Below are 12,767 nucleotides of genomic sequence, written 5' to 3'. Positions count from 1 at the left end.
TAGATGCAAAAATCCTCAACAAAATACTAACAAACTGAATCCAGCAATACATTAAAAGGATTGTACACCATGATCAAGTGGGATTTATCCAAGGGATACAAGGATTTTTCAATACCTCAAATCAATCAGTGTGATACACCACATTAACAAACTAAAGAATAAAAACCATATGATCCTCTCAATAGATGCACAAAAAGTTTTTGACAAAACCCAACACCCATTTCTGATAAAACCCCTCCAGAAAGAGGGAACCTATCTTAACATAATAAAGGCCATATATGACAAACCCACAGCTAACGTCATTCTCAATGGTGAAGAGCTGAAAGAACTCCTACTAAGATCAGGAGCAAGACAAGGATGTCTGCTCTTGCCACTACTATTCAACAAAGTTTTGGAAGTCCTAGCCATGACAATCAAAGAAGAAAAAGAAATAAAAGGAATCCAAATTGGAAAGGAAGAAGTAAAACTATCACTGACTGCAGATGACATGATACTATACCCAATAAATCCTAAAGACACTACCAGAAAACTATTAGAGCTCATCAGTGATTCTGGTAAAGTTGCAGGATACAAAATTTATATACAGAAATTGACTGCATTTCTAGATACTAACTATGAAAGATCAGAAAGAGAAATTAGGGAACAAATCCCATTTACCATCATGTCAAAAAGAATAAAATACCTAGGAATAAACCTACCTAAAGAGACAAAAGACCTGTACTCTGAAAACTATAAGATGCCAATGAAAGAAATCAAAATTAACACAAACAGATGGAAAGATATACAAGATTGGAAGAATAAATATTGTCAAAATGACTATACTATCCAAGGCAATTTACAGATTCCATGCAATCCCTATGAAATTACCAATTACCATTTTTCACAGAACTACAACAAAATATTTTACTTTTGTTTGGAAACACAAAAGACCCTGAATAGCCAAAGCCATACTAAGGAAGAAAAACAGACCTGGAGGAATCAGGCTTCCTGAGTTTAGACTATACTTCAAAGGTACAGTCATCAAAACAGTATGGTACTGGCACAAAAATAGAAATATAGATCAGTGGACTAGAAAGCCCAGAATTAAACCCATGCACCTATGGTCAACTGATCCATGGAAAAGGAGTCAAGAATATAGAATGGAGAAAGGACAGTCCCTTTAATAAGTGGTAATGGGAAAACTGGACAGCTACATGTAAAAGAATGAAATTAAAACACTCCCTAATACCATACACAAAAATAAACTATAAAACTCTTAGAGGAAAACATAGGCCACTCTCTGACATAAACCACAGCAATATCTTCTCAGATCTGCCTCCTAGAGCAATGATGATAAAAACAAAAATAGGGAGTTCCTGTTGTGGCTCAGCAGAAACAAATCTGACTAGTATCCATGAGGACACAGACCCAATCCCTGCCTTGTTCAGTGGGTTAAGGATCCAGCATTGCTGTGAGCTCTGGTGTAGGTCACAGACATGGCTCGGATCTGGTGTTGCTGTGGCTGTGGCATTAGCCAGCAGCTATAGCTCCAATTCAACCTCTAGCCTGGGAACCTCCATATGCCACCACTGTGGCCCCAAAAAGACAAAAAAAAAAAAGACAAAAAAAACAAAGAAACAAAAATAAACAAATGGGACCTAATTAAACTTGAAAAGTTTTTGCACAGCAAGAAAACCCTAAACAAAATGAAAAGACAACCCACGTAATGAGAGAAAATATTTGGAAACAAAATGATGGACAAAGGATTAATCTCCAAAATATGTAAATACCTCCTGCAGCTCAATACGGAAAAAAAAACCACATCAAAAGATGGGCAGAAGATTCTCCAAAGTAGACATACTGATGGCCAAAAAATACATGAAAAGATGTTCAACATCACTAATTATTACAGAAATGCAAATCAAAACTACTATGAGGTACCACCTTACACCAGCCAGAATGGCCATCATCAAAAAGTCTACAAACAATAAATGCTGGAAGGGTGTGGAGAAAAGGGAACTCTATTAAATTGTTGGTGGGAATATAAACTGGTGCAACAGCTATGAAAAACAGTATAGAGATTCCTCAAAAAACTGAAAATAGAATTACCATTTGACCCAGCAATCCCACTCCTGGGTATCTATCCAGAGAAAACCATGACTCGAAAAGATACATGCACTCCAGTGTTCACTGCAGCACTATGTACAATAGCCAAGACATGGACCTAACCTAAATGTCCATCGACAGAGGAGTGCATAAAGAAGATGTGGTACATACACACGATGGAATATCACTCAGCCATAAAAAGGAATGAAATAACAGCATTTGCAGAAACATGGATAGAACCAGAAACTATCATGCTAACTGAAGTTAGGCAGACAGTAAGACACAAAGGTCACATGCTATCACTTAAACGTGGAATCTAAAAAAAGCATACAATGAACTTCTTTGCAGAACACAAACTGACTCATGGACTTTGAAAAACTTACGGTTACCTGAAGTTCCTGTCGTGGCGCAGCAGAAATGAATCCAACTAGGAACCATGAGGTTGCTGGTTTGATCCCTGGCCTCGCTCAGTGGGTTAAGGATCCAGTGTTGCCGTAAGCTGTGGTGTAGGTCACAGACACAGCTCAGATCTGGTGTGGTTGTGGCGTAGGCCGGCAGCTGTAGCTCCGATTAGACCCCCCTAGCCTGGGAACCTCCATATGCCATGGGTGTGGCCCTCAAAAGACAAAGGACACACACACACACACAAATAAATAAATTTGGTTAAAAAAAAAAAAGAAAAAAAACTTGTGGTTACCAAAGGAGACAGGTTGTGGGGGAAGGATGGGCTGAGGGTTTGGGATGGAAATGCTGTAAAATTGGGGTGGGATGATGGTTGTACAACTATAAATACAATAAAATTCATTGAGTTAACGAAAAAAGAAAACCATTTAAAAAACAAAACAGGAGTTCCTGTCGTGGCGCAGTGGTTAACGAATCTGACTAGGAACCATGAGGTTGCGGGTTCGGTCCCTGCCCTTGCTCAGTGGGTTAACAATCCGGTGTTGCCATGAGCTGTGGTGTAGGTTGCAGATGCGGCTCGGATCCCGAGTTGCTGTGGCTCTGGCGTAGGCCAGTGGCTACAGCTCCGATTCGACCCCTAGCCTGGAAACCTCCATATGCCATGGGAACGGCCCAAAGAAATAGCAAAAAGACAAAAAAAAAAAAAAACAAAACACTTAACAGTTACCAAACAGGACAGTTGTAGCAAGGGAGGGATAGGCTGGGGGTTAGGGACGGGCGCATGCACACTGAGGTGTATGGAATGACTGGCCAATGGGGACCTGCTGTAGAGCACAGGGAACTCTACCCAATATTCTATGAGAATCTGTGTCCGAAAAGAACCTGTTGTGTGCCACACGGGAAGTCCAACGTGAGGAAAGAATCTGAAAGAGAATGGATGTGTGTACATATATAACCGCATCACTGTGTTGTACATCAGAAGTTAGCACAACATTGTAAATCCACTATACTTGAATAAAACTTAAGGGAAAAAAAAGGAGTGGACACCATGCCCACACCGAGGTGCTGCCTGGATGTGGCAGCCTAAAGGTGCCACCCCATTGTGCTGCCCCCGCTGCACCACCCACCCACCTACTAAGAGCAAAGGACTAATGGACCTTCCGTAAGGGCAGCTGCCACTTCCCAAGCACCTGCCATGGTAGGTACTCCTGTCCCTGTTTTACGAGAAGCACAGGGGGTATGAGAAGTATCTTGCACAAGGTCACAAAGTTACTAAGTGGCCCAGGCAGTCTGAAGCCAGAGTCTCTAGTCTGGGTCACTGTGATGGAAGCCATTATTTTAGGTTAAACGGGGTACTTTGATTTTTCTCAAATGTTCCCAAAGTCTGCAATAACATCATAAAAATCTTTATTTGTTCATTTTCCACATGAAAGAAAACTTAAAAAAAAATCCTTTTCTTAATTCTAAAAAAAAGCTGCACATGCCCTTGGATGTGTAACAATCCACTCTAAAAAGCATTCTGGCATCTCAGTATAAGAATGGATGGTAGGCACTCTGAGAAGAGACCTGGTACTCAAGCAGTTAAGGAAATGACAATTTCAACAGATAAAAGCAGCCAAGCTCCTTTATTGACAGCCCAGCAGGTGTTTCTTCCATTAAAACACCGAATATTAATGGAGCCCTTGATTTACATTCTAAGCTTGATTTACAAGATGGTTTGGTTATGCACCAGCCTTTGTCCCCAAATATTAATTCTGCTAAATATTTCCCAGCCAGCTCCTTCTCCATCTCCCCAAGGAATGAGCAGTGATAATACAGCCTGTACCTGTTATTTTGCCAGCAGCCCTGTTTCATCAATTTATGGCAAGAGGTAAAGAAAGGCAAGTTCAGAAAGGAGAGAGGAAGGTACATGGTTTGAATAGCTCCATCTTTCCTCTAAGGAGATGGAACCATTCTGCAGCCATTACTTAATTCTTGCTCGAGACACTCCCTGGGAAGGTTGTGAAGCAAGAAAACAAAACCCAGGTTTCCAGATGATGTTAACAGCGGAGCCTGAGATCCCAATGGAGGCACTTCCTAAATCATCTGGTGTAAGGTATTTCCTGTGAGGACACTCAGGGTTAAACATTTCACATAAGTCAGCTCAGCAACCCTCAGACAGCCCTGGGAGAGGGTACCACTGTCGCGAGCACATCTTACAAAGAATTCGGAGATGCACAAAGGGCAAGCTGTTCGTCTAAGGTCACATCCCTGCTAAGTGGTGGATTTAGGGCAGTCTCTTCAAGGTTCTGATCTTTCCACCCAATTGTACCACCTCTGGCTACTGGAGGAAACACTGGCTAGGTAATCAGGACATGTGGTTTTTAGTTCAACTTGACCTCAGGCAAATCACTGTATTCTCTGTATGCTTCTCCCTTGGAAAATAGATGGGTACCTGTTTCAAATCGACAGCGCACCCTGTAGCTCAAAGGCTGACTCAGCCGGACATCTCTCCCTGCACCAAGATCGACCCCAGGTAGCCTAGTTTAGGGGTCGTAGCACCCGGCCTGCGATCAGGCGGTCTGCCAGCCAGGTGGGTGGTGGCAGGTTAATTCCCACTGCAGGCCTTTTTTCCCACCTGTGAAATGAGGGCTGGACAGGCAGGCTCCACTTTCTCTTAAAGTTCCTCAAATCATTTTATATTGCACACATTTTTTGAGCGTTTACATTGACTGTCTCTCTAGTCTCTGAATCTAGTTTTCAAAAGTGCTTATTCTTACATTAGGCTAGCCTTTCATAAATAAGCTGATAGAGCACAAGTTTAAAATTTTAAAAATATGTAATGCGCCCGTTTGTGTGAACTGTAACTTCGTATCTGCTTTAGGCGAGCCTGATTAGCCAAATGATCCATTTTACTTATTGGAATCATTTTGCCCACATAGGGGCCATGTGGTGTAGCAGGAAGGGTGCAAACAGGTTTGGGTCAATACTCAGATGCTAGCTCTGATATGTGAATAGCTGTGCATCCTTGATTAAATTGCTTTAATGGAATTTCAGGTTTCCTTATCTGTAAAATGAGGATTTCATGGCACCTACCTTGCAGTTTTAAGGTCTGAACATGGCATGCAAAAGTGCCTCACAGCAGGGGCACATGCAGGCCCGCAACAAATGAATGACCAGGCCAGTGACAGCAGCGCTCACATCAATCTACTAACACACAACCGAAACGACTCACACTCAACTGCAATGTGGTCTCAGAAGGTGGTCACCTGTACCATGAGTGCTCCATGGACACTGCAAATTAGAAGCATCGGGGGCGCTCTAAAACTGCCAATGGCCAGGCCACACCCCAGAACAGAACCTCTGGGTGGGACGCAGGGGATTCCACTGTGAAGCCAAGGCTAAGATCCCTGCTTTAAAAATCCAGCCTTTCTAGCTTTGCTCTCAGAATCCCCGTCTCCTGGCCTGAGTGCTGGCCCAGAGCCCAGCAGTAAGCCTGGGAGTCATTAGTGCTTGGCATCTACACTCATTAGGAACCTGATGGTGTGTGCTGGGGGTGAGGTTACTCTGGCTGGAACAGCAGTCAGAAGCTGCTGGGAAGCTGTCTGGCAGGTAGAACATTTGGCCGAGACAAGTACTTCGCCATAAGCCAAGAATCAACCCTGGCCTCCGGAAGCTGACCATCAACGACAAGCCGCTGGCCTGCACCCGGTGGGTGGGCCGTGCCTGCCGAGCGAGGAGGAAGGGCATCAGTGCCGAGTGGGAGGGGCCAAGGATGGAGAACCGGGTTCTGCTCATGACCTGGGGGGCCCGACAAGGGCAGCTCAAGGCCGCTGCCCGTACGCCCCAGGATTCAGGCAGAGACCTCTTAATACTCACCCCTGTCGTGCGGGGCTCCAGGTAGGATCCCACTCTGCACCCAGGACGAGGTCACCGTGGCACATGAAGCCTGCTGCCCTTGATACGTGTGGGAAGAAATGGTTTCACACACAATTATCCCAGCCACTCAGTTTTCTTTTTGGGAGAAACAGGAGAACGAGCAAAGAGGCTCCATGCAGGAAGCCGCTGCACTGTTAAAATGGCAGGTATTCCCAGAACTGTTTCCAATTAACACGCAAAGCTCATCCCAACAGCTCGACTTTATTCAACCAATATAATACGATCTTCGGGCTAAACCGCCTCAATAGGGCCGGGTCTCTGGAGGTGGTTTGGGGGCCATTAGCTAAGTATATTAACTTTCTGGGTAGCTTAAATGATGGAGGACCAGAGGAACCAGATCTGCCAGTCACGGCCCCGAGGAACTAACAAATCCAGTTCCATTTTCTCATGGCATAGATGGGGAAACCGGGGCCCCAGCAGGGGAGGGGTCGTGTCCAAGTCATCAGTGAGTCAGGGGCGGCCAGGTGTCCTGATTCTTCTACCCAGACTCTCAGCCCATCTTCTCAACGGAGGAGGGCTGGCAGGCCGCCTCTCTGGACTGAAAGCTGCAAGAGGCCCGTGGTCAGACTGTCAGAGCTCCAGGAGCCTCGCTCCTCAGCCACGGCATCCGATGCATGGGAACCTCTCCTGGGAGACAGGAAGGGACTCACTTGAAGGCCAAGATGACAACTTGGCTGTTTCTAGCCACTCCACCTCCAACAGAAGCTTCCACAGTGGAATACAAAAGGAATGGTACGTGGCAGTAGGGCCAGTGCAGACAAAGGGATCAAGGTGGCAACTTTATTTTTTTGGTCTTTTCTAGGGCGGCAGCCGTGGCATACGGAGGTTCCCAGGCTAAGGGTCCAAACAGAGCTGCAGCTGCCGGCCTATGCCAGAGCCACAGCAACTCGGGATCCAAGCCATGTCTGCGACCTACACCATAGCTCATGGCAACGCCAGATCCCCAACCCACTGAGGGAGGCCAGGGGTCGAACCCGCAACCTCATGGTTCCTAGTTGGATTCATGAACCACTGAGCCACAACGGGAACTTCTCAAGGTGACAACTTTAAATACAAAGCGTCTGAACAAATGACTGAATAACTGGTTTCCCTCACAGGGTCTCACCTTCCATGAGCTGCCCTGTTTCTGGGGAGACCAGCTCCTGCGGGTAAGGCAGCGTTAGGATGGACACTGAGGCGGTGAGATATGAGGGGGGCGTGTTTACGCCACCTGCACTTGGCTCAGTAATTCCAGGACTCCCTCTCTGGTGAGGAAGACCACCTCGCCTGTGTTCTGGCACCGAACCTCAAAATGTGCAGGCTCGTCCAGGGCCCTCTTGCCCGCGATGATCACGAAGGGGTAGCCGAGCTTGTCAGCATCTTTCAGTCTGTTCCCGATGGTCAGATGGGTCCTGTCGTCCAGCAGGACCTCCCCACGGAGCTGTGGCACCGCCTCGGTGATGTGGTCGTACAGGTGCCCTGTGAGCTCTGCGGCTGCCTCCTCCTTGCTGCCCTTCTTAGGGGGGATGAGGCAGACTTGGTAAGGGGCCAGGAGGCCGGGCCAGCGGATGCAGTCTTCTGCAGAGAGGACTTCAATGGCAGCGGCCAAGATCCGGGTCACCCCCAAGCCATAGCACCCCATTTCAGCCAGGGATGCTTTGCCGTGGACATTGGTGAACTGGGCATTGAAGATGGAGGAGTACTTGGTGCCCAGGTAAAACGTGTGCCCCACCTCGATGCCTTTGGTTTCGGTCAGTGGTCCCTGGCAAGCAGGGCAGTTCGTCTGTGCCAAGTCCAGGGTCTCCACGTTGGCCGAGAAGCTGCAGCGGGGACAGAGCGCAAGCCGGTCCTCCCCGACGTCCACCGGCAGCTGGAACTCGTGAGACATCGTGCCCCCGATGCTGCCCACGTCTGCCTGGACCTGCAGGCACTGCAGCCCCAGCCTGTCAAAGAGGCTGCCGTAGGCATCGCACACCAGGCTGTAGGTCCGCCGGGCGGCCTCGGGGGAGGAGTCGAAGGTGTACATGTCCTTCATGTAAAACTCTCGGCCTCGGAGGAGACCAAAGCGGGGCCTGGGCTCATCCCGAAACTTCCGCGTCACCTGGTACAGCAGGACGGGGAGCTGCTTGTAAGACAGGGTCTTCTGGGAGGCGACCAGGGCCGTGATGGCTTCCTCGTGAGTTGGGCCCAAGCAGTACTCCTTGCCGTGCCTGTCTCTAAGTCTGAGCAGCTCCTTGCCCATTGAGTCCCACCGGCTGGTGGCTCGCCACAGCTCTGCTGGGCTGAGGCTGGGCATGTTGACCTTCTGGCCCCCGATGGCCTGCATCTCCTGGTCTACCACCCGCACGAGCTTCTCCATGGCGCGGACGGTGTAAGGCAGGAGGTGGTAACAGCCAGGGCTGGCCGGGTGGATCAGGCCCACCTGCAGCATCAGCCGCTGGCTCTTACAGGTCAGGTCGCCAGGTCTGCCCTCGAGAGAGAGCACCTGGTCTTCCCGAAGGTTCTGGGGCTGGAACACGCGGGACAGCAGCAAGCGCTTCCCTCTCCCTGGGGCGCCCTGCTGAAACCTGTGAGGAGCGGACCCTGAGAGCTGGCGCCTGCAGGTGGCCAGCGCTCGGCATCTTGTCAGCAGCCCTTCCATGACACCCCAGCACTGGGAGGCACTGGTGCCTGAAGAAAACGAGCCAGGCAGAAATAAGCATTAACTTATTGTGACCGGATACCAGGCAGGAGCCAGCACCTGCGGGTCTCCAACAGACTTCTAAGACAGCCACCAATTTTGTGGGTGCAGATCCTTCCTTTTCTAATATGCTAGCCCATCAAAGTACTACTTTGCTTACCTCTTACGGCCATTTTTAAAAAATCACTATTTTCCCATTTATAAAAAGACGACAGCATACTGCAGAGACACCAATGCCTGGTGATGGCACAGGCTCTGAAATCAGAAGACCTGGATCCCAGTCAGGCTTCCTAATAACTACACTCTGTGTACCTTGGGACATGAACCTTAACTCCTTGTGATCGATAAAATGGTATTACAACAGGACCTATCTTGTAGGTCTATTGTGGGAATTATTTATTTTTTTGCTTTTTAGGGCTGCACTCGAGGCATATGGAGGTTCCCAGGCTAGGGGTCCGATTGGAGCTACAGCTGCTGGCCTATGCCACAGTCACAGCCATGCCAGATCCGAGCCTCGTCTGTGACTTACACCACAGCTCACAGCATCACCCGATCCTTAACCCACTGAATGAGGCTGGGGATTGAACCCACAACCTCATGGTTCCTAGTTGGATTTGTTTCCGCTGCACCACGATGGGAACTCCTATTGCGGGAACTTAGAGAAGTTATAAAATGTTATTAGAACGGTATCTGGGAGTTCCCGTCGTGGCACAGTGGTTAACGAATCCGACAAGGAACAATGAGGTTGCAGGTTCAATCCCTGCCCTTGCTCAGTGGGTTAATGATCCGGCGTTGCTGGTCCAGAGGGCTTGGTGAGGGTGGGTATATGAGGGTGGGGTAAGGGGGGGATCTCCTCTGCCCAGATGCAGGGCACCATCATCTCTCACCTGGGCCCCCAGCTTCCATACCCACTCCCCTCCAGCCCATTCTCCACTCTGCCGTCACAGGGGACACATCCAAAACAAAGACGGCAGCAGCTTTTCTTGCTTGAGATCCTCCAGCATGGAGTGGATAAGCAATGAGATCCTGCTGTATAGCGCAGCGAACTACATCCAGTCATTTCTGAAACATGATGGAGGATAATGCGAGAAAAAGAATGTATATATGTGACTGGGTCACTTTACTGTACAGTAGAAATTGACACGACACTGTAAACCAACTAAAATGGAAAAAATAAAAATCACTATATGTTAAAAAAAAAAAAAAAGATCCTCCAAAAGCTTCCTGCTACCCTTAGAATCAGGTCTAAGCTTCGACCTTCATGGTGCCCATGGCCCCACGTGAGCTGCCTGCTGGTCCCCTCTGGCCTCCTCGGACCCTTGCCCTCTCGTGCTCCAGCTGCAGCACTAAAACACAGTCCCCTCTGCATAGAATGCTCCTCTCCCCCTCGCGTACTGACGTCTACTCACCCTCCAGGCCTCAGGAGTGCCACCCTGTCGTCTGGGATACCTTTCTGGACCCACGTCCCATACCCCAAAGACCAGTTTCTCCTGTGGGAGCACCCCTCTCCCCCATGGAACACCAATCAGTCTTTGGAGTTACTGCTCCTTTGGCCGCTGGTCTTCCTCCAGGCACTCGGCTGTGCATGCAAGGGCCATATCTCACTTGCTTGTCACATAGCAGGGGCTTATGAGCGTGTAGCTTTCTGGATAATTTTATTATTTTTTATTATTATTTTTATTTTTTGCTTTTTAGGGCCGCACCACAACATATGGAAGTTCCGTGGCTAGGGGTCGAATCAGAGCTGTAGCTGCCAGCCTACACCACAGCCACAGCAACTCAGGAACCAAGCTGAATCTGCGACCTACACCACAGCTCATGGCAACGCAGGATCCTTAACCCAATGAATGAAGCCAGGGATGGAACCCGCATCCTCATGGATACTGGTTGGGTTCATAACCTGCTAAGCCATAACAGGAGCTCTGATTTTATTTTTTTTAGGCAAGAAATAGATTTATTAAGACAGAATGCTTGTGAGGGATATAAGCAGGTGGGCAGGCAAAGAAGCTCTGCCTGATTTTATAAAATATTTACACATTCCTAAGGGCAGCACAATATCCCACTGATTAAATCAAAAACAATTCCTGGAGTTCCATCATGGCACAGCAGAAACGAATCCGACTAGGAACCGTGAGGCTGTGGGTTCGATCCCTAGCCTCGCTCAGTGGGTTAGGGATCCAGCATTGCCGTGAGCTAAGGTGTAAGTCGCAGATGCCACCCGGATCTGGCGTTGCTGTGGCTGTGGCGTAGGCCGGCAGCTATAGCTCCAATTGGACCCCTAGCCTAGGAACCTCCATACGCTGAGGGTGCAGCCCTAAAATGACAAAAGACAAAAAAACAAAAAACAATTCTCTGGGGAGTTCCCGTGTGGTTCAGTGGGTTACAAACCCAACTAGTATCTACGAGGATGCAAGTTCAATCCCTGGCCTCACTCAGTGTAGGCTGCAGACATGGCTCAGATCCCAAGTTGCTGTGGCTGTGTAGGCCCACAGCTGCAGCTTTGATTTGACCCCTAGCCCAGGAACTTCCATAGGCTGCAGGTGTGGCCCTAAAAAGAAAAACAAAAAAACAAAAATGATTCTTCAGAGTTACCAATTTTTTCTGTTATAACATAATCTACAATAAACAGAAGGGTTTCTTGTTACATATTTGGGAGAGATTTTCAGGAATGGAATTACTGCATCAAAAAGTATATAAACCCTTTCAAGGTTCTTGATTTATTGCCGAATAAAACGAGCACCTCTAATCTCCAGCATATCCTCATGGAGCAAAGTTCTCCAGCCTTATGCCGAGAATGGGTTACTGACTCCCATTCTCGGCAGAAGGGAGTCTGCCGCTCTGGGAATGTCAAATTCCCCAGGTGGTTCCCTCCAGCTTTCAGCGGCTTCACATCCCACAGCTGGTCCACTCCAACCTCAAGCAGCTTCATCCATTTCCCCCGGGCACTGTACAAACAGTATCATTTCCTATGTGGCCTATGACCTGAAAAAGGATGGGAGCCCTAATGTGACTGAGTAGAAAAGTGCAGACTCTGGAGGCAGAGCATGTCTGGTTCACTCGTGGCACCACCACTTAAGGCCCCACCTCAGGACCGTGGCCCAAACCAGAAACACCTTCACCCTTGATTCCTCTCCAAGTAAATGAGTCTGTCTGTAAGATTTCTTTCATGTGCACGCCCTTCTTTCTGTCTCTCACCTTCCTTCCCAACTCGGGTTTGGAAGTCCCTCAATACAGCCTGCTACATGCCGGTAGCCCCGTGGATCTGAAATTCAAGCAAGCATCCGAATCACCTGGAGGGCTTATTAAACACTGATTATGGGGCCTCATCCCTAGAGTTTCTGATTCATTAGGTCTCGGAGATTTCTAACAAATCCTCAGTTACAACGACCCGAGGCAGACAAGGGAGGAAGTCCTGCCCCCATTTCACAAGGGAGGAAACAGACTAGGAGACAAGCATAATCCAAGAGTTTCAGTGACTGTGACCCCGCCCCAATCCAAGGACCGGAGGCACGTGAGAAAACGGACGCCAGGGTTCTAGGTCTCGGCGTCCAGGACCGAGCGCAGTCTTTGTTCCGCAGCCTCCCGCCCTTCCCTCAACCCTCAGCCCTCGCTGTCACCCATGCTCACCAGATTTACTCCCTGCCAACTCGGCCCGCGCGGCGACCGCCGTGCCCGACCAGCGCGCGTGCGCCGGGGGCGTATC

General features: G+C 48.5%; 1 protein-coding gene across 4 annotated transcripts; it reads right to left on the bottom strand.

The window, feature by feature from the left end:
- Positions 1-6,587: 6,587 nt before the first annotated feature.
- On the bottom strand, positions 6,588-12,767 carry PARS2 (prolyl-tRNA synthetase 2, mitochondrial). 4 transcript variants are annotated; one of them, XM_084965012.1, is made up of 4 exons: positions 12,692-12,767; positions 12,260-12,326; positions 9,952-10,126; positions 6,588-9,054 (listed from the first exon to the last, which is right to left on the bottom strand). In XM_084965012.1, exons 3-4 carry the CDS (start codon positions 9,989-9,991, stop codon positions 7,607-7,609), a joined length of 1,488 nt encoding a protein of 495 aa, XP_084821138.1. In that variant the 5' UTR covers positions 9,992-10,126; positions 12,260-12,326; positions 12,692-12,767; the 3' UTR covers positions 6,588-7,606. The 4 variants fall into 4 exon arrangements, with proteins under 4 accessions (XP_084821138.1, XP_084821139.1, XP_084821137.1 ...); XM_084965013.1 differs by lacking the exon at positions 9,952-10,126; XM_084965011.1 differs by lacking the exon at positions 12,260-12,326.

This window comes from Sus scrofa, chromosome 6 (genome assembly GCF_054392235.1).
Source record: "Sus scrofa isolate SSC_HxYL_T2T_F1_AM1 chromosome 6, Sscrofa_HxYL_maternal_Yorkshire_Landrace_v2.0, whole genome shotgun sequence".
NCBI lineage: Eukaryota > Metazoa > Chordata > Mammalia > Artiodactyla > Suidae > Sus > Sus scrofa.
The sequence above is the reverse complement of the archived record's forward strand: the minus strand, read 5'-3'. Positions and strand labels throughout refer to the sequence as shown.